Source organism: Eutrigla gurnardus, assembly GCF_963514095.1.
Source record: "Eutrigla gurnardus genome assembly, chromosome: 5".
Lineage (NCBI taxonomy): Eukaryota > Metazoa > Chordata > Actinopteri > Perciformes > Triglidae > Eutrigla > Eutrigla gurnardus.
Window position 1 is genome coordinate 19903424 of NC_139919.1, and position 20515 is coordinate 19923938.

A 20515-nucleotide genomic window follows, 5' to 3' on the forward strand; every position below is an offset into this window, starting at 1 on the left:
AATGTCTCACTGGAAGAGAGACAATTATATATTTGTGGTTTTAATGTGTCTCTGAGGGTCATGCCAAGGACTGTGTCACCCAGAGGTCATCAAGACACCCACTTTTGTTTTAAAACGCTTTCATTGTGATAGTTTCAATGTAGTGCACTGCCCTCTGTAGGACAGAACAAGTCATTGTCAGCACTGCCACGAGACATATAAGGCCATTTGCCCTTGAAACGAGTCGCCTCTGCATATATTGCGGGGAAAATTGAAACCAGCGGTGGAGATGGACCCGTGTGACTTCTGGATCATTTTCAGGACAGACGGAGACGACTTATAGAGCCAGGCCAAGCTGAAGCAGATGAGCACACATCGAAACGGAAAGAAAGAAGTTGCCGTTTTATTAAAGCCACATTGAGAGTCTGAATAGAGATGAAGCTGGCTGCTTATAAGTTAACCTTACATTCCCCTCTGTAACCTGCAGTATTCTATAACCTGAGCCTGCTCTGAGGTCTGTTTAAATTCAAATAGGATGTAGGTGAGAAAGTGATGGAATTTGAAGGAATTACATGATGTTTTTCAGACGTGAACCTTGTTACTCCATGCAGGAGTAGATGTAGATGTAGATGTAGTAGTAGATGGATAGTAGACTCATTGAAAACCTCCACACTGACTCACTAGGTTATCAGTCAGCAACAACATGATGTTCACCAGCTGTGTTTCCCTAAGATCACGTCCAGAAGCGCTCTGTTGTGTCTTGATAAACTGTTACAGGTATTGTCTTTGGACGGACTCTTATTAGGGCCACATCCATCACAAGGTCCCGATGCCTTGGCCAAATAGCAGCAGCTCTTATAACAGCACTTCTTTGTTGTTGTGGCTCCAAGAAAATGTGTGACATGAGTTTTAATTAGTTAAATCAAAGAGTGATGTATGTTCTTGGATTGCTTCACTTGAAGGATTTGTGAGGCCTCAAGAGATGAAATTTCTCTTAAAAAAAGATTTTGATAGAACATATTGTGTTATTATAGAACATCGGTTACAGACTTCTATGATGAGAGTCGTTAAGGATCATACAAAAGTTATGATTAGGATAATGGATTTAAAAAATGATTATAGATTGATAATATATATCCCAGTCAAACAAGATAGTTTAGAAAGACAGGCTTTCCTTGCAAATTTCACTTTATAAATCAAATGTATTATTATTATTATTCGTTTTGTTGTTGTTTTAATGTCAGAGGTAGTTTCTTCTTCTTCTTTTTTTTCTTCTTCTTCTTCTTCTTCTTCTTCTTCTTCTTCTTCTTCTTCTTCTTCTTCTTCTTCTTCTTCTTCTTCTTCTTCCGAAAGCAGTTCCACGTAAACGTCTTACATCAGTTCTGATAGTGACTTCTCAGTTTTCCCCATTATCTGTCAAATATTGTGTAAATAACCACAAGGAGGCTCTGTTTTGATGAGCATCAGTACCGACATTATTAGATCATTAACAGTTTGCAGTAACTCCTGTTCTGGTATGATAATGTATTGACAGAGAGCTGCTTGAATGCTCACAGGGGTGTGAAGTGAATGTACGTCCCTGTGTGTTTGGATAGCTGTCTCACTCCCCCACTGTATATCTCTCCCATACAGTGCTTCCTTTTTCCTGTCGTCCTCTGTTAGGGTGTCACTATCTTCCCCTGCATCTCTTTTTCCCCCTCTTCCCTCCTTTTCTACTACGTGTTTACTTAGAGCGGCTTTCCCCTGTTTTTCTGTTTCTTTGTTTTTCATCTGTATTCCCGTCACTCGCCCTGACTCCCCCTCTGTCTGTGTTTTGGGTCACATTTGTCACTTCTACATCACTCCCCCAACCCTCTCTGACACACTGACCCCTGCAGGTAGTTGACTGGGTCAGGCTTATGTAACACAGTCATGTGGAGGGAGTGCTGCTTCTCAGAGGCAGATGAGGAATGAGGCACCTGTATGTGTTTGCACAGTACAATATGAGTACAAGTGCATCGGTGAAATCACTAGATTTGAAGTGTAACACACCCAAAGCTTCAACTTTGAGTGGAGCCTTAACCACCATTAGGACATTCCTGAGAGGTTATGAATTCTATTTTTGATGCTGTCATTAAACATGAAGGATTGAACTGGGTCTCTGTGGTCTGATAAGATTCCTACAGCTCGCAGCTGTAGGAAGGGAATGTTTCGAAGGGAAAGCTGTTACCTTGTAACACATATCTTATACACTGCAGGTAAATATCACACAAAGTCAATACATTCAAATGACTTATTTTTTATTATTTTGCTGATGCAGAGCAAATCAGAGCAGCATTCAATTGACATCCATGTTTGCAAAGAGTGCCTCAAGAGCACAGTTTCACATTTTTATGGGAAGAAGAGGATGAGGCAATCAAAGAAAGGAGTCCCCTCTCTTTGGGGGGGAGATAAGTGCTAAAAAGGAGTCTGATTACCAGCTAGACGTTGACCCCATTTGTGTGGAGGCGACAAAGGGGCCGTCGTCTTATATCTAACTGGCATTTCAGCAATGTCACAGCAGGTCTGTTTGCATTGAAGCCCAATGTTTCTGAAGTAACCGAAGGGACATTTTTGATCAACGAAGACACGAAACAAACATCTTATTTTCTTGAAAGCAACAGAGAATGATCACAAGTGTTGCAACTGGACTGACTTTTCGACCAAACAACTAATCTGTCTGAAATCATCGTAGTCTTCGTGAGTCTCCCATCTGGTTTTAAGCTATAAGGTGGCAGAGCATTAACAAATTTGCTGTTAAAGTCCAGAAAACTTAATGAGGTAGGCTCATAGGTAGTTTAGGGCTTTAAAAAAAACCCATGCATGTGTGGTGTCACCACCATCCTCGGTTCAGTTCATTTGATCTGCTCCTGGATCAGCAGGGCGTCCTGGCGTCTGGTTGAGGCGCTCCGAACATGTCCTGCGAGGCGTAGGTGATGTAGAGGAAGCCATCAGTGTCGCTGTGGTGGGAATAAACCTCCCCCATGCTGGAGGACATGCAGGACATGCTCTTCTCTGCCACCAGGAGGAACAGAGCCTGGGTGGATTCCAGAGCGATCTTATTCCTGAAAGAAATAAAGAGACAGTGGGAGAGGTGGTAAAGGTGTGAAAACAACATATCTGTAGGACAAAAGAGGAGGAGAGAGACATGACACATCTGAAGTTTGAGAAGAAAAGGGCTAGGACGTAGTGTCACAAAGCATTTACCTGAGCAGGCAGAGGAACTGACCCAAGGTGAGTTCAAAGGGAACCAGGAACTTTGTTTTGTCCAACAAGGGGAGAGTCTTTTCGCGGATGTAACGTTCAACTATCACCTTCACACAAAAACACATCTGTGGTCAGCTGGCGGTGCCATCACACTCACATATAAAGTGTAAAACCGGTGATTAAATGCATTATGTTTCAATGGAAATCCAACTTACGGGTAATTTGTTGGGGAATTTAGTTCGAATGCTGCACACTTCATCTTTTCTTGTTTCTATAAAGAAATAGACTCAATCGTTTTATGCACATTTTACATTTTTCACCAACAGCATCGATACATTATGTCAGTGTTCTATAACGAGTAGCAGAATGTGTCTTACCGAGGCATCTCCTCTGCTTGAAAGGCATCATCTCCATGGATTTCTCAAAAGGAGCCATCTTTGTTTATTGCTCGGGGCGGTTTGCAGAGACCAGCGGTGATGGAGGCGGCGCGGCGGTCTTGCCCAGGCTGACGGTGAAGTCCCCTCGGGTGGAAGTCAGCAAACCCCGCTGAGCTGCTCGGACCGCCAGTGTTTTATAGGAGACGGAGCAGGGAGGAGTCCTAATGTGACACCCGCAATCAAGGACACACTCCTCGTCCTGATGGCCAGTGTGTGTGGAGGCAGATTCACACGTACTGGTTATCTCACTGGGCATTCTCACATCTGCTGGTGATATTGGGTGCTGCTGTCATACACATCCATACACAGAGCGGTACAAACACCAAGAGTGCATTGGGGGCAGCCCACCATGTGAGGAGCATAACCACCACATGACATTAATGATTCAGACAAACTGGTGTCTCTATCATGAGACGGGATCGCTCTGAAATTGATTCTGACCTTTGACCCCACTGTCTGATAGTCACGCTGGCCACATCACAGTTGTGCTCTTGTTTCAGCATTGTGTGAGAGTGATCACGATCAATACTTGCATTGACCCGAGCGTTGATGTGGAGGTCTGGATGCAGAAACTCCAAACCCTAATAAAACGTGAATCTCTTTCCATTTTTCTTAGATGCGTTTTCTTGTTTTTCTGATCTACTATTATTAACTTACTCCCTGTTCACTAATTTACTAGCCTGCATTTTTCCCAAGCAGTAGGCTACTTGAAGTGTTATAGAAGGTAGGCAGTGATGCAAAGTAACTCAGTACATTTACTTAAGTATTGTAGTTTTTGAGATACCAGTACCTGAGTGTTTCCATTTTCTTCCCCTTCAGATGAAAATATGGTGCATTTGTTCAGTAGTTTTAGTTACATTGTAGGTTCAGATTAATAATACTAATTGCAATCTACAAATATATTCTGATGTAATATTAAAGGTTAAGATAAAACTATTGATTGCTTGGTAAAATTCATAAGCAACCCCACAGATAGTTCAAATTACCAGCTCTGATATTAAAATGATATAAACATTATTGCATGTATAATAACTATATTTATATATAAATATATTTCTGAAAGGGGCCATTTTTTTATGATGAGTACTGTTACTTTTGGTATTTTTGTGTGATGCTAATATTTTTTGTACTTTTAAGTAAAAATTTGAATCGTCACATATAATGCAGAAAGGACTAGAGTTGCACAATCAGCTGCCTTTTAAAGGGTACTAAAGCTAAAACAGTCTGGGGCAGCCAACACTAAAATAAATCCTACTTAACGGAAGATATAATGTTCAGTTTTTGTTGAAACTTGATTAAAGTGTCTGATCATTCTGGAGGCTGTTAACTTACACGACATTATGCTGCTGTTGTTTCTTAAACTTTGACCTCTCCACTGTAAATAAACCATCGGATTAATCTACATAATTTAACTCGCAGATGTAGAGCACCACCTGCCTGTAGAAACCTAACCAGGGACGAATGCTCTGTTGTGGATGAAGATCGCCCTCTGCTGGTTGAAAGGTGGCACTAGAGCAAAGTGCACTGCACCTGTCACACACACAACACACGATGATTGGCTTAGTTTTTCAAACTGAAAATGTATGATTCTTTTTAAATTTGGACTTGAGCACGTTTCATATAAAAAGGAAATAACATAAATGCAATTGCCATATTTCATAATGATATTTCCCATTACTTCTGAGTCTTACATTTTAGGGGTCTCCAGGCAACAATTACATGTTGTTAGGCAATTCATTGTTTTAGGATCATACACAATTTGAACACAATATTAACTAAAAATAATTAAGTTCTAAAACTATATTTGATACCAAAAAAGACAGGGCCACATAATTGAAGATAGTGTATTTTACCTCTTTATTACACTGAAACTGAAAGCCTAATTTATATTTATTTACACTTGGTCTGACAAAACGTCTTGGGGAAAAAGGTGTATTCCCACACCAACGTTGGTTGTTTGTGGGCCCTGGGGAATACCGCATGTACTGTCTAAACTAGTGTATCATAGGCCTACTACGGAGTATTTGTCCTCTGGCACCTTGTACGGTGAAGCTGGACACTCCGGGGGGATTTTTCCATGCGTCCATTCGAAAAACTTCCCTGTCCAATCCGGGCGCAGCTCTGCTGCGGCGGCTCCGCCCCCCTCCCCGCTGCCTGCTCCCACATGTAAAGCTATCAGCCTCCGTCACTCTGTTGCATTGTCTCGTTGTGGGGACACTCGGCGCAGCGGCGACTCCACTGGATCGGGAAGCTTTCTGAGTGACGTTAAATAGGACCGGTGTACCGGAGAGGAAGGCATGGCTCGTTGACGTCCCCTCGGTGTGCCGGTGGATTCGTTCTGGTCTTGTGCCAGACCGCAGACCGCCTGAAGCTGCGGGCTGCGAGGCGCGAGATGGTGATTACGTTTCTGCCGTATCGCGTTAAATGAAGCAGGTATGTTGCTGTCGCTCGCCCGGATCCGCGTCGCACCTTAGTTCCTCTTATCCATTGCACAGCAGCAACTGAGCGGTGGTCAGCGGTGCGACCCCCCCCCCCCCCACCCCCCCGCTCCCGCCTGCCCTGCACCCCGACGGAGGATGGCCGGCAGCCGCAGCTGCGTGAACTCGCTCTGGTCGGGCTCCGAGCGAGTCCGCATCGGAGAGCGCCTCAAAGCGACGCTTGCCGGGGTGTTGGAGCTGGAGCTGCTCAGGTCCAAACACCTGGGGATGGTTGACACCGCTCTGGAGGGCCGAGCCTCCGCCGACGCCGAGGAGCCACGAGCGGAGGAGGAAGCCCCGGAGAGCGCCGCCTCGGAAGCCGAGCATGGCTCTGCGACATCCCGCAGGCAACAGGTCAGTCAGTGCGTCTGTCACGGGGCTCTACATGACAAGATTATTAAATATGGATGCGGCGATGATGGGGATCTGCCAACGAGCCGAGTCGCCTTCTGCGGCTCAGTAGACAGATGTCCTCGCTGCCTGGCGACGCGTGGCTGTGCCGCGGGGCTGAGCACCCAACTGGTGGAGACGGTGCCAGGGAGCATCCATGCAACCCGATGGTTTTCCAGTGTGTGACCGACACATGGAGCAAATGTCATTGAGGTCAGGGTACCGGGACGAGCTCAATCTGGCTGGGTCTGTGCCAAGGCTCGATGTTAGAATGGAGGATGAGGTGGGATACAGGCGCTAAAGGCTGCAGGTATTAAACTCACGAGCCAGCAACTAGACTGCTGCAGTTTTCTGACTCTGACCAGGAAGCTAATCAGCTGTAAAGGTCACTTTGGCACCCAATTTGCATTCAAATCACTATAATCACAATAATAGAAGGTGTCTGCCTTCATATCGTTGTGATCCATCACTGCCTGTCAGCATGTCCTCAACTAAAAGTGCAGTTTTTACCTTTTTATTATTATTATTATTATGATTATTATTTTTATTGTGAATTCCTGAATGCTCCGGCGGAGTGTGATTCAACCCAGAAAGGTCAGGATGTGTGAGCTTCAAACATACCCACGTATAAAGTAACCCATTTTCAGAAAGCCGTCCTGAAATGCACACGCAGATCTTATTGTGTTGAGAATGAGGGGAATGTGGGTTGACATGTAATACTGGCAGACAGGAAGTGAGCAGGTCCCATCCCCGGAGGCCTGGATATTGATGCTCTAGGTGATCTAGTCCATTATTTATGAACATGAATTATATTTGAACCCAGGAAGTCATCAAGCTGTAAAATCTGCTTGAAAACGAGAGGATGAATGTGAGAGAGGCCCAGCAGGATCTTCTGGTTCTGATTAGTTGATGAGTCAATTCAAGGACTGACAGTTACTATTTTGAGAGAACGTCTACTTTTGACAGCTTACTGACGGCTTCTTGACGTCATTTTCCAGATTTGATAAACCAGTGACGTGGCAGGTTTGTGTTGTGTTCTGCATTAAACGCATTTTATTGTTATTCTGAGAAAGTAACAGTTTCACCCACTTCACACACAGCGTTGTTACACCGTGAATTTGTGTGCCCGATACTAAGGATACTAATTAGTCAGCAGCCTGCAGAACATTAATGCACGTCCACAACCGAGGTCACCCTGTTTGCGGTGGATTTATTTTACAGAATCACATTTAATCATATCACTTCCAGGCTGCACTGAAGGAAGGGAGATATTAATAATGTGTTTTTTTTATCAGTGCGGGGACAGATATGCCCCCCCGGTGCTGAGAGATCCTGCAGAGAGGCCGAGCAGCATTGCTCATTCTCACCTCTGAAGGGAGCCGGCAGTGTAGCCGAGCAGGCTGGCACTCTGCCCTCTGCCCAGCCGACCTCCGCCAACACAAACACACACACACACATTTGCATAAATGGAGACAAATCGTTGTTCTTGTTGTGAGCACGTCTCGTTTGCAGCAGCTGGAGAGAGAACAGGGAAGTCCATGTTTATTTACTACCGTCAAGGTGGAAAAGTGATGCTTACTGTAAAGGTTTCATCCCCGAACACATTTATTTTACCTGAAATCCGTTACTTATTGCTTTGACGGACAAAGGTTATTCTGCTTTTATAAATATAACTGTTTTGTAAGCTGAGGATTAGATGACTCACAACATAATGCGCTCTACTTTAACACCAACTTGTTTTGTTTTTTAAATTAAACTCTTGAAATGTGACTCACCTTTTCTCTCTAATAGCAGAGAGAGGGGGCTGGAGTTATCGCTGTGTAAATCCATATTTGTCGTGTTGGGATTATGGCTGCATTATCCGTGGAGGAAAAATGCAATTTAAAAATGACATCTTTTCAACCATGTGACATGTCCTGGCATTTCTGATGCAAGCAGGTTTTTGAAGGAATTGACACCCGAAAAACAACATTCTGCAACATTGTTTGTGGAAAGAAAACCCTGATTTTGATTCAAATTATTCAGTTTTGGGGTTGCAAACTGTTTTTAACGAATAGAGCCAGCTCTGATTTCCAAATAAGTACTCTGAAGAGAAGAAGAGAACTTGTTGGTAACATTTGAGTCGTTTCACACTCTTCTTGCCTTCACAATAGGTGTCAAGGCTGTAACACTGATAGCTGCCATTAAACGTTCAGTGCTTAAAAATAAAATTCTCGAGGAGAACGGGAGTGCGTGGGAGTCGGGATTATGCCGTAGTCCTTCCCTTTTTTCATATATTCAGCACACCGCAGCAATTAGTTGATTAATCGACAGACAGAAAATGAATCAGCAACTGTTTTGTTAAGAGAAATCTTTGTATTTCATTTCATTTTTTCGTAGCCAAAAATTCCCCAAATCCACTGGTGTCAGCCTTCAAATGTGAATCAGTGTCTATACTTCTCTTAAAGGTATAACTTTGGGTTTTGGTCGATGCAAACAAAGCATTTGATGACACATCCTTGGTCATTTTGACAAATGATGAATGGAGATAATCAGCAGATGTTAAAGACGATTGTTTCTTGCAGCCGTGATGCACAATCACCATGCAGCGCTCCGTGCACCCTCACTGAAGGCAGCCTGTCTTGAAATTAGGGTCAGTATTTGAAAGCATCATCTTACACAGAGAGCCATTACCACGACTTGTGGAGTGAGACAGCTTTTGTCTCTTGGCTGTTGCCTCGGGATCCTTCTGAGCTCACCGGAAACCCCCTCCCTGTACAGCCGATACTTCTCTGTGCCGTGAAGGATTCATCTGAACTTTTCAGGAAAAGCTGGAGCACACATCACTTCAGTCGGCTGGTGAAAACGAGGAAGCACAGCGTGGGCTGTCTTTTTAAATTTCAACATCCCATTAATAATGCATGAAACAATGAAACGATGAAACGAACGCTGCGGCGTGTAGAACAAGCATGGTACTTCTCACCAAACGCCCGCTCCTGTTCGGCCCAATGATTGTGCCTCAACATGGCAACCGCTGCCATTAGTCCCGCTGTAATGACATAAGGCACTCATTAAGAGGAGGTGCGTTGCTCGTGCAGCCGCAATCACCGGAGCATTATCGTCCCATCGACCCATACGTTTTCTTCATATTGTACCAGAGGGGCTGTGCTGCTCCCTCACATGAAGGACTATCATGTTACAGGGCCCCGGGCAGACCCCCACTCACTGGTCCGTCAGCATCCTATGATTTGATCATGCACTGGTCTCTGTGTAACATTATCTCCTGTAATGTGGAGTGTGGGGGGATGATATGGAGGAGATGCAGGCAATATGTAGATCTATATCTATACATACACATTATAGATAGATACACACATTCAAGGAAAGAGCTTAAATTGAGGCCCTTAAAAAGTGAGGAACATGTTCTCCTTTGGCGGTGAGGAGAATTTGCAGTGAGTGGGATTTTGCGGCAGAAGAGACGTGTGAGCACGAGTGTGTGTTCAGGCAGAGGATGAGTTAAACATTTCGCCGGGCCTGTTGTGCTGTTGTGGTTCTTGTGTGGGAGGAGAAGTGAGCGAGAGTTGGAGAACGAGGAGCCGTAGTTATGGTGAGCGCGGGGTGGCTGGCTCGAAGGATATTACAGAAGTGAGGGGGGGGTATTTGTCAAGGGGAGTGTGGGGGAGGTAGCGGTCTTCAAGATGCCCTTCTCTCTCACCCGGCAACCGCTCACCCCCTCCCCACCTCACCCTCCCTTCACCGCCTCAGTGACTCACTCTCTTATTTCTCAGTCTGTCTCTTTTTTGGTCCCTCTAACTCTTTTAAAAAAAAATTATGGTCACCCACTCAGCCTCGACTCACTTTAGACTCACTGGGAAATATTAAATAAAAGGTAGGAGTGAGTCAAAGCTCCTAATCTCACACAGGATGAGGGGGAGATAAGTCGAAGACAAGTCTTAACTCTCTATCCCACTTCTTTTCCTTCGTTTCCCTCTTCACTCCATCCCCCCCTTCCCCTTCTGCCACTCCGGCTGCTCTTTGTTACGTCATCTGTCTTCTCCCATTATCTTCTGAACCCACCCCTCCTTCCACCCCAGCAGTGAGTCACTACCTGTATTGTTTCCTCGGTAACAAGAGGATTGATCAGTGCCACTCGCAGTGTTTCTGTTGTCCGTGCTCCGCTGATCTAATGCAGGGGCTCCTCTTGGCTGCTGTCCTGGAGGGGTGGGGGATTTGGAGGATAATTGGAGGGGGGGGGGTTCTCTCCACCAAGAGCTTACTAATCTAGGAAATGGAGGCACTTTGCTTTACTTGACGGGGCGATTGTTGTGAATGCTGTTGCGTGTCGGTGTGGGGTCTCATTCCTTGTCATTCCGGTAAGCGAGGTGACGTCACCATCGCCTGGTAGACGATATCATGTTTTTTTTCTCATGGGAGTTGTGTGTTTAAAGCATTGTCAGTGGTGGAAAGCACCTGAGTAAATTTACTAAAGTATTGTACTGTAGTTGTCAGCCATGTTTCAGATTAAGATTTGACATAAAAGCACACGATAAAATACAATCAATTAGTAAAGGTTGAATCAATGGTCCCTGACATTGATTTGTCTTGTGACCCATATATGCTAGCATGGCATAGTGAGATGTGATTAAATAGAGGTGAGATGTAAAAACAATGCTTCATCAATATTGTTTGTGGATATAAAACACATTAAATTTGCATACATATCTTTCAGTATCATAAATAATTCAGTTTGGGGCATATTTACATTTTATTCTTTTCATACTTTCCCAGCAACTCTTCTTGTTGTTGCTGATTGTTGCAGCAGCTCGTGGTTGACGCAGCAAATCTCTGTCTTGATATTTAAGATAGGCTTTAATAAAAGGTGGGAGGTATATGAAGTATGTGAGCATCCACGAACACATACAGAATTGTTTGGCCACTGTAATTGTGTTAAATGTTTCTGTATAACTAAATGCTACATATTCACAGGATTTAGATATTTTTTAATATAGCTCAGGCCTAATTTCTCGCATATTTGTTTTGTTTTTTTCCACAGGCTCCGTCTCCCTCCGATATAGTGACATTGCCCTGTCAGAGCAGCCCGGAGGACTGTGGCAGTGCTTTAGGGGATGGGACGGTCAACTCCTCATCTGGCAGGAGGAGCAACTCACGCTGGTCTACTCTGTCCTGGGACGCCCCTTCTGATCTGCTGTCTCCCCCCACACCGGACCCCAGTGGCACAGTCCATCTGGACAGTGACTCCAGACCCAGTTCAGGTAAACGGACATGGTGGTCAACAGTGTGTGTGGTCCACACAGCACTGACCTGAACAGTGGCCAACACGGTTTGTCACTTTGTGATATCACTAAAGCTCACCTTGTGTAAGAGAAGTCCCATTAAACATTAACCGTGCTCTTTTTTTACTTTTGTTTACTTGGGCTCTGGGATTGGCACTGACTCATTTGTTTCTCCCTCAGTGTCAACTCTTCAGCCTTTCTGGCCAAACTCTTATCCACTCCCATTGTAACTGGTCTCTGTGTCTCTACACCCAGCTCTGACATTCCTCCCCTCTGCTATACACTCATGCATGCCTTCTTTTATACCGTTGTTTTTCTTTCTTGTAAAGGCTATCTTAATACTTGGCAAGTTACCCAACTAAAACCAAAAAAACCTAAAAGGTATTATTTCAGAATTTTAGGTTTGGAGTTAGTTTCTGATTTAACCATTTTTATCTCCAAATTCAAATTCAAATGAAGACTTTTGTGATATTTTTGGAGCTACTGTGAGTGTTCACAGCTGTTGCCAGTACCTTCATGTTACTTGTAAATAAACGGGAAAGCCAGCACTGTGACTCCTGAAGTGAATGTAACTGAAGTTTGAGTTTCTGTCGGTTATGTCTTTCTCTAGCTAGTTTTCACTGACCTTTAACCATTAACTACACTATTACTATTTCCTTTTTCCTTCTCAGGAAATACCTACCAGACAAAGATTATATGGAACAAATTTAAATTTAAATTTAATGAGTAGTGAAATAATTAATTAAAAGAAAACCAACAAGTCAGTAAAAGCCTTAAATTCATTAATAAATGAGAGATTAAATAATAATACAAAGGAAATAATAGGCAGTATATTACATTCGGCCAGACATGTCAGGACTACAACATTAAATCAAATAGATTGTTGGATGTTGTCACTTAAATGTCAGCATAAGACAAAACCTACTTAACTTTTTCTAACTCTTGGCAAGGTTTCTATTCAGTGAGCGGGAGCTCTCTCTCGGACTCTTGCTACTCTGTGTCCAGTGACCCTGTTCAGGGAGGATCAGCACCACCGGCCAGACCCCTGAAGCCGTGGGAGCAGGTTCCTCTGTCTGCCGACAACACTGACACCCTGTGGTCAGAAAGTGCAGTGCCGCAACAGCAACCTGCAATGCAGAGCAGCCAGGAAGACGCTGATCCGACAGAAGGGACACCAGCTTCAGGTGCAGACAATACATCCATATCATGCACATCCATTTGTGTAAATATGAATTTGCAGTAGTCATCTGAAGCTGGTTTCAAAACGTCAACTGAAGATGGTTCAATGGGGTGCTTTGGCTATAAACATCCGTAGAGTTCCCATGTCTGGAAATAGATGAATATATACATATTTAAGAAATAGTGATCGAAAATAATTACAAAAAAATGATTTTAACTGAAACTGTTCTCCTCTTCTTTCGTCCCTTACAGTCCAAAGTGACATTGAAACAACCGGTTTGGGCTTTCTGTCTGACCTCTGCACAGGACTCGGTGACTCCCTGATTTCTTCCCTCCTCCCACTTCTTGACTCCTCCTCCTCCTCCCTCCATCCAAACTCCCAGCTGGACCCTCGCTACTGCACTGACCTGGTGTCCCGTCGGACCAAAGAGGTGTACCCCTACCCCAGCCCGCTGCATGCCGTTGCCCTCCAGAGCCCCCTCTTCACCTCCCAGAGCCAGGAGGCCTCTCCAAGTCCTGAAGGACCCCAACTAGATGAATCGCAAGAGTCCAACACTGATCCGAGTCTGCCTCACCAGCCCCCTGCCCTGGCTTCTTTCACCCAGCTGGAGCAGTACATCTCTCGACTGGCTCGCCGGTACCACAGTCGGGTCACCTCCTCCACCCACGATCTCACTTCAGCAGCCACACCTGGTCAAATCAGGCACAGAGGCCTGGGTACTCCCGGAAAAGGTCACGGTTCCACCCAGTCCCTTTCTGCCTTTGAGAGCCGCAGTACACCCTCCACCCTGCCAGGGGGCAGCATCACTCCCTGTAAGTCACTGCTGGGAAACTCTGCCAGAATCAGCCTGAGCACCACGGGGAAAAAAGCCACTAGGAATTCAATAAACCTGGGTAACCTTCCTTCAGCAACTGGAGAGGATATGAGCATAAATCTGCATCTGAACCTCAACTTGAGCCTGACTCCTGGTTTAAATTTGAGCCGAGGACTGGTGGACAAACCCAACAATGGCAGCTGCGGAGCTTTGAAAAGCGACTATGCTTCGGCTTCCTCTGCTACATCACTCTCATCCGCTACACCCGCCCCAGCACTCAGGGCTCGCCCTCGCATTTCAACATGTCCAAGCAGCCTGAGCCACCGCAGTTCCCTGGAGGTCACTTCAGGGTCTGGACACAGTTCTGGATTTGGGTCATCTGCCTTCTGTCGCTCATTAGACTGGAGCAGCGGTGCGCCGCCTGAGACCGGACCATCGGTGTTCAGTACAAATTCTGGATCAGCTCCTGGGTCTCAGCGTGGTAGCTTGATCCAAGAGTCCAGCTCCAGTCCCAAGCTAAGTGAAGACTCCGCAATGGTGGGGGAGATCTCCCGCCTCTCGGGCCTCTCTAGGGCTGTTGTGGTGGGACTGATGGAACAGGGTGTGGAGCTGGATATTGACTGCTTCCAAACAGACGCTCCAGGTGAGGTGAGGGGTCACAATAAAACTCACCTGACAGCCCCGTCAGATCAGTCACATGACTATACCAGACTGACCGACTTGAATCCCCAAAGACCAATACAGCTGTCTCTCAGTGTTACCCATTCCCCACAGTCTCAGCCCAGCCTCACCCCTCCTCTTTCACACTCAAGCAGCCCCATACACCCGTACCAGTCCATCCATGTTCCCTCTCCCCACTACTCCTCACACTGCCACTACCAGCAGATCCCTTCCCCATCTGACCTTCCATCTTCCACGGCCTCCTCCCCTGCCTCCCGCCCCACCACCAGGGGCCGATCCCCTCCCCGGCCTCTCCAGTCGTCCCCTCTGGGTGCCACCCCGCTCTCTGTTTTCCGACGGGATGCGCCCTTCCAGTGCTCCCTGCCTCGCACCAATACGAGGAGCTCTCCCTTGGAGCATGGCTCTATCCAACCAAGGGGCGGGTCACTTCGGCAGAGTGGGGGAGGAAGTGTGGGTGGCGGCGGGTGGAAGAGGGTGGAGGGAGAGGGGCTTTATAGAGGAAAGCATGCCTCCCACAGGTTGATCCGGGCTGCCACAGTAAGCAGCAATGCCAAGAGAGAGGACTATCGCTCCGATTGGGCTGAGGAGCAGGAGAGGGAGCGATCGGCAGCCCAGACCCCCCGGAAGACTCCCAACAAACTCTGGAGGGGCTTCGAGGGGCGCCTCAGGGCAAAAGAATCCGAAAGCGAAAGAGAGGAGATGGACAGAGCTGAGTACGGCTACGGGTGGAGGAGGAACAGCATTGGAAGTTGGAGGCGGGAGCAGCGCAGAGCGAAGTCTTCATCCAGCAGTAATGACAAGAGGCCAAAAGTGGAGAACTCCCCCACCTTCTCAAAGAAGAGGGGGAAGGAAGATGGGGAGAGACGCAGCAGTAGCCTCAGGCTTTCCAGGAGGGCTTTGTTCAGGAGCGAGTCCCAAGGTTTGCTGGTGTCCCGTAACCACGGCGAGGAGCCCACAAAGCGGGCACACTGGGTCTCCTCATTAGATGTGGGACAAGGCGGCATGGTCCTCAGCAAAGATGAAGGCGTCAGACTGCTGCGAGCAAAGAGGGAAGACAAATGCCTGTCCTCCACCGCCAGCCTCTTTAACCTCTCTCATTCTCAGAGCTTGGAGGACAGCTGCCATTCCCTTTCCCCTCTCTCCTCCCCTTCCTTCTCGCCCTCTCCTCCCCCGCGGATGCCCCTGCAGCGCTCTCGATCACTGAGGGACTTGGGGAGGAGGGTGTTTGGCTCCATGAGGTCCCTGAGTCTCAAACGGAAGCCATCCAAGAAGTGACACTTGTACAAAAAAAACAACCATCACACTAAATGAATCCTCTGTTACGCTCAAAACCCCTGTGATGGTCGGTATTATATTTCATGTAAAAGGGGATGCCATCATTTTAAAGCTATAAAGACTTATGATTGATTAGAATACTGGCTATAAAATATCTGCCAGTCCTTTTATCCACTACCAGTATGATGGAAGTTCCTCTCAGGCACATAGTGTGGAAAAACCTGCTATTAATTTTGCTCTTGGCTCACGTCATTCATCTTAGTAATGTTTTTGTAAACTTTTCTAACCTCCCAAAAACACAACAGAATGTCTGTCACATTTCTCCAAACGGGTTCTGCAGCGTAATCACACTGCTTTGCAGCCGATCATCTTCAGTGTCTCCCAAAATCTTCCACACTGGCCTTGTGTTATTGTAAATTGTGCACCATAGAGTAGCAAGGAAGAGTGCTAAAGGGTGCATCATGACAGAGAAATGGCAGTGGAGAAAACCTAGACAACAACTTAATTTAGGGGTGAATAGTTCCTGTTTGTAGCTGCACTACAAACCTTTTAAGAACTTTATTATTGTGGCTTTCAGTGGAGTTCATTCATAGTGTGAATGCTGTTTCAATGAATTTAACATCTCAACAGAACGCTGTCCTGGGAAGAAAGGAACCCTGATTTAAATATATTGAATATGAACTCATAATATTGGCTATAAGCAGATTCCTCCTGCAACCACGAGTATGAATGTGTATGTGTACACTGCATGCTGCTCTGTGACTTGTTCAGTGGTTATAAATCTTGTGAGAATGTGATATTCCTCTTTGTTTATAGGCAGCTGTGCCTCTGAAGTACAATCATATTGGCCAGATAATGACCAAAACCAAGCAAATACTCTTTAACTTGATATTGTGCTCAGGATAAATATAATATAAATATTCAATAGGATAAATATTGGATGATTGAAATAAAAAAATATTGAAGAGTTATTTGAGACAAAATGTGAATTCTCATGGCTTACGATTAATAAAATAAACTTATAACTAAACTTGTACTGTGCCTGAAGTACCTACATTGTGTACATTTGTTAAAGAAGACACCAGAACTTGGATGTTATTTCTATAAAAGAAAATTATTTTACTTAATCGCACAAAATCAACATTCACGGTACTGTCAAAACCACCGCAATCACAAAGGCATAATCAGAACTTCTTTGAGTAATGCATGATGAGTGCCACTTTAGCTTTTGAGAGGCATCTTTGTGAAACGTCCAAACTAACCATAGCTTTGCATCCGTGTTGCTAGGAAACAAACTCTTCCATCCTCTCCTTTTTATTTTCAACAGCGACCAGTTTCATTGCTGAACGCTTCCCAGTATTCTGTAAAATGTACAATTTGTACTGTTGATTGCTCGCCTAAAAGGAGACACAGTAACATAATTTGAGACGTGTGGACATTCTTCAGTTGGTTTGTAATAGGTTGAGTCTCTCAGTTTGAGGCTTCATTTGATGGGCTGAGCCGTCTGGCTCAGACTCCTTCACTGGCTCTGTTGGTTTGGTTCATCCCGTCCTCGGAGCTGCTCTTTAGGCTGGGGGAAAACATGCCTTGGTACATGGCCTTCTCCTTTTGTAACTCCCGATTCAGTTTCTCCTCTGCCCTCTGTAGGTGTTTCCTCACATTGGCATCTGAGAAAGGAGGAAAAAAAAAAGAAAAAAAAAAGATGTTTTTATTTTGGAAACATACAATTATTTTTTGAGTGGGAGGCTAGGAGAGCATCTGCAGAATTACGCTCGAGACATTACATGCATGAATATGATTTACCCAGCGATTCTGTGATGGAGCCAAATAACCTTTGAGTGCATGTCAGCAAGTCACATTCTTGCACTTTACAAAACGGAACAAAACAGAAATCTGTTCATGAAATAGGTCTTTGCCAGCTCTGAATTGGCAGAGCGTCAAATATTTTAACTGAAAGCCCTTTGACACATTAAGTTGTATCTTGTTTGTTTAATCAGTGACAAAATATAACGTGATAACCAGTGAGCTTTAGTGGTGTTGGCTTGTTACAGAGAGAGGCATTTTACGTTATTGTGGTTATCAAATATGAAACCGAATAAGAATAATTATTAACAGTCTATACATTGTATACTGTACTAAGAAGGACTCCTCATTTAGTAGAACCAATAGGGACTTAATACTCATTTGAGATAAATATCCATTTGCTGTGGATGCCCATCGGTGTGCTGGCTCTCTTCTTACCATTAGGCTGCTCTCTGCAGGCCTGGGTGAGGTACTGTTTGGCAGCTTGTGCATCTCCCATCTCCAGAGTGGCTACGCCTGCCCTGTACAGTGCTTTGACATCGCCTGGTCGCCACTGCAGCACCCGCAGGCTGTAGTCCCGCACACGAGAATAGTCAACACTCTGTCTCTGCAGCAAACAGGCTGAAAGAGATATATTCATACATGTATAACACTGTAAATATTGTACCCAGTTGCTCATTTCCCTCAAGGCAATCTATGAAAAAGCTCTCATATTTCTGCAGTGTTGCAGAGGGATTTGTTAGTCGGGCATTTTCACATCGAAATGATTATTAGGAATCTGTATAAAACTACATGAAACTACTCAACAGATCAGAATAGTTTGAAGAGCTGCTAACTGAATAGATTCATACAGATGTATTAAAATCATATCTAGTACCATTTTCCACCCCTGGACTTTGCATGGTTATGATGATATTTACCCGCCAAGTTGTTGTAGCAGTCCACTTGTGTGTTTCTCAGTAAAGCCTCCTGTTCAGGTGTGAGAGTGGGTATCTCCGCTCCGAACCCTTTCACCGATGCCATCACATCACAGTCGAGGCCCCTGAGGACCAGGAGAGCTCTGTGATAACGGCCGATGGCTGAGCGAATGTTCTTTGCCCTGTAGAGAGCGTTCCCTTCCGTTTTCATTTGGGCTGCTTCCTCTAGCAGAGTCCAAACCGGCTTCACAGAAGTCTGTCGGAGTCCTGTAAACATCGCTTGTGCCGCTGCCCGTTGCACATCCAGACTCTCATCTCCTCCTCTTGCCTCCATTTAGGCAGTGGAGCTTATCAGCTGTTGAGATGAATAAGTGCATAAACATACTGATTTAATTGACATTATTATACATCTAAGTCAATTTACTTTTCAAGATTACTACACAGGCTGTAAAAACATTTGAATTATGTCTTTAGTGGCTGTGTCAAATCTCATCACTTGTGCAATGCCAGATTGCCTTTTATCCTATTGAGTTGCATTATGGGAATTGTAGTAGACAGGGACAGGGAAAGAGGATTCAGGGTTTGTGAGAAGGGCCTCGATGCGGAGCTCTGTCAGAAAAAGCCCACAGTGGTAAAATTAGTTGAGAAGGAAGTGGGAGAGATTAAACTGATTGGTAAAATTATCTGACTTCATAGTCGTTAGATGGAAAAATCTTGAAAATAGAGATTTTGGGGGAGTGGATGGATATTTAACCAGAAAACATGTTAAGCATCTGCTTCGTGGATGCAAGGAGAGTCCAAGTGTGTTTGATTTGGAGTACTTGGTGGAAAAAGTGTTGTACCCAGTAAGGCAGTAGGTTTTGTGTGTTGGCGTGATTTTGCCATGTTCAATGTGAAATAATGTGAATGAAACCATGAGAAAGAGCCAGTGTCTACTTTGCAAAGGGAATCATGCAGCAGGCAGCAGTAGGCGAATCTACTACACACTAAAATCCAGTAGGTGGCGGTAATACACCTAGAAGCTGGTCTGCCAACAGCCATTGAAACCCACAGAAGAAGTCTCCCATGAAGGCGCTGCAGCCTCCCACAATAATCACTCCTATACTGTAGTACAAACGTTTTAAATGATGTAAGGCAGCACCAACTTCATTGGTTTAGCTTGAGTTGAATGAGAGACGTCGGGTCGTTGCATCCCATTGTCGCTCACTCACGTTAGCTAAGTTAACTCATCTCTGCGTGGACCTGCATCTCTGGTATGTTTCTTTCTGATGTCTGAGACAATTTCGTTTGTATTGCAGTTTACTGATATATTAACGTTACATGGAAGACCTCTGTTAACTAGACCGATGAAACTTAGTGCCAGAACGAATTCAATTTAGCTTTTCTAAGCAGTTAATCGTGATTTTCATTGCCACTTTGACATTCTTAAATGTCATTGCTGAGAAAAGTTAGCATCCGCCGCCTAGACTCGTGTTCTGCCTAGAAGCAGACGTCTTGAACTGAGAACACTTTCCACTTTAACGAACGTTACAGCAGAGCGTTGACGTTTAGAAGCTACAGCTAACCGAGCTAGCAAAGTTGCCAAGCCAACTTAACCTACTCACACACTAGCTAACGCTAATTTGATTTGGCTAACGCTCACGCTAATCGTTTTAACGGTTTAGTCCATTAAAGAGTGCTGAATGAATCGCTCACCTTATACGCCACCAAAAAGATATTCAATGGACAACTAGTTGACAATCATTCTGCTGCTGTACAGGCGCTTCTTCTTCTTCTTCTGCTTTCTTCTTCTTCTTTAGTGTTTTACGGCAGCTGGCATCCCATAAGTTGCATTACTGCCTCCTTCTGGTCTCACCCGTCATCTATTACTCTACTCCTCTTCAGTCTTGTATTAAGTCCAGTGTCTTTAAAAAAAATTTAAATAGCAACTTCCTCCCTTCCACAGTGAGCCCTTCCACAAGTGTAAAGCACCTTGATCCTGTTTCCACTTGTCCCGGTATACATGACCCTTCTCTCCCTTTCACACTTCCTGCATGAGATCAGGACATGCTCCACTGTCTCCTC

At 45.0% G+C, this 20515-nt stretch overlaps 3 protein-coding genes across 3 annotated transcripts; 1 reads left to right on the forward strand and 2 right to left on the reverse strand.

The window, feature by feature from the left end:
• Positions 1-2284: 2284 nt before the first annotated feature.
• On the reverse strand, positions 2285-3847 carry map1lc3cl (microtubule-associated protein 1 light chain 3 gamma, like). The gene is made up of 4 exons (XM_084010242.1): positions 3582-3847; positions 3420-3475; positions 3205-3311; positions 2285-3062 (listed from the first exon to the last, which is right to left on the reverse strand). The coding sequence occupies exons 1-4, from the start codon at positions 3637-3639 to the stop codon at positions 2873-2875; spliced, it is 411 nt and encodes a 136-aa protein (XP_083866368.1). The 5' UTR covers positions 3640-3847; the 3' UTR covers positions 2285-2872.
• A 1735-nt stretch (positions 3848-5582) lies between these two features.
• Positions 5583-16767, forward strand: LOC311013805 (uncharacterized protein). The gene is made up of 4 exons (XM_084010009.1): positions 5583-6472; positions 11541-11760; positions 12732-12965; positions 13213-16767. The coding sequence occupies exons 1-4, from the start codon at positions 6218-6220 to the stop codon at positions 15729-15731; spliced, it is 3228 nt and encodes a 1075-aa protein (XP_083866135.1). The 5' UTR covers positions 5583-6217; the 3' UTR covers positions 15732-16767.
• A 59-nt stretch (positions 16768-16826) lies between these two features.
• ttc9c (tetratricopeptide repeat domain 9C) lies at positions 16827-20239 on the reverse strand. Its single transcript, XM_084009590.1, has 4 exons — positions 20147-20239; positions 18455-18806; positions 17973-18155; positions 16827-17398 (listed from the first exon to the last, which is right to left on the reverse strand). The coding sequence occupies exons 2-4, from the start codon at positions 18783-18785 to the stop codon at positions 17241-17243; spliced, it is 672 nt and encodes a 223-aa protein (XP_083865716.1). The 5' UTR covers positions 18786-18806; positions 20147-20239; the 3' UTR covers positions 16827-17240.
• Between the last annotated feature and the right edge of the window lie 276 nt (positions 20240-20515).

Coding starts and splice junctions, on each gene's coding strand:
- map1lc3cl (XM_084010242.1), bottom strand. CDS start 3,639: ATGGCTCCTTTTGAGAAATCCATGGAGATGATGCCTTTCAAGCAGAGG. Junction 3,312..3,419: donor AATTCCCCAACAAATTACCC/GTAAGTTGGATT, acceptor TTTTGTGTGAAG/GTGATAGTTGAACGTTACAT. Junction 3,063..3,204: donor CAGTTCCTCTGCCTGCTCAG/GTAAATGCTTTG, acceptor TATTTCTTTCAG/GAATAAGATCGCTCTGGAAT.
- LOC311013805 (XM_084010009.1), top strand. CDS start 6,218: ATGGCCGGCAGCCGCAGCTGCGTGAACTCGCTCTGGTCGGGCTCCGAG. Junction 11,761..12,731: donor TGACTCCAGACCCAGTTCAG/GTAAACGGACAT, acceptor ACTCTTGGCAAG/GTTTCTATTCAGTGAGCGGG. Junction 12,966..13,212: donor AGAAGGGACACCAGCTTCAG/GTGCAGACAATA, acceptor CGTCCCTTACAG/TCCAAAGTGACATTGAAACA.
- ttc9c (XM_084009590.1), bottom strand. CDS start 18,785: ATGGAGGCAAGAGGAGGAGATGAGAGTCTGGATGTGCAACGGGCAGCG. Junction 18,156..18,454: donor CTGCTACAACAACTTGGCGG/GTAAATATCATC, acceptor TATCTCTTTCAG/CCTGTTTGCTGCAGAGACAG. Junction 17,399..17,972: donor CTGCAGAGAGCAGCCTAATG/GTAAGAAGAGAG, acceptor CTCCTTTCTCAG/ATGCCAATGTGAGGAAACAC.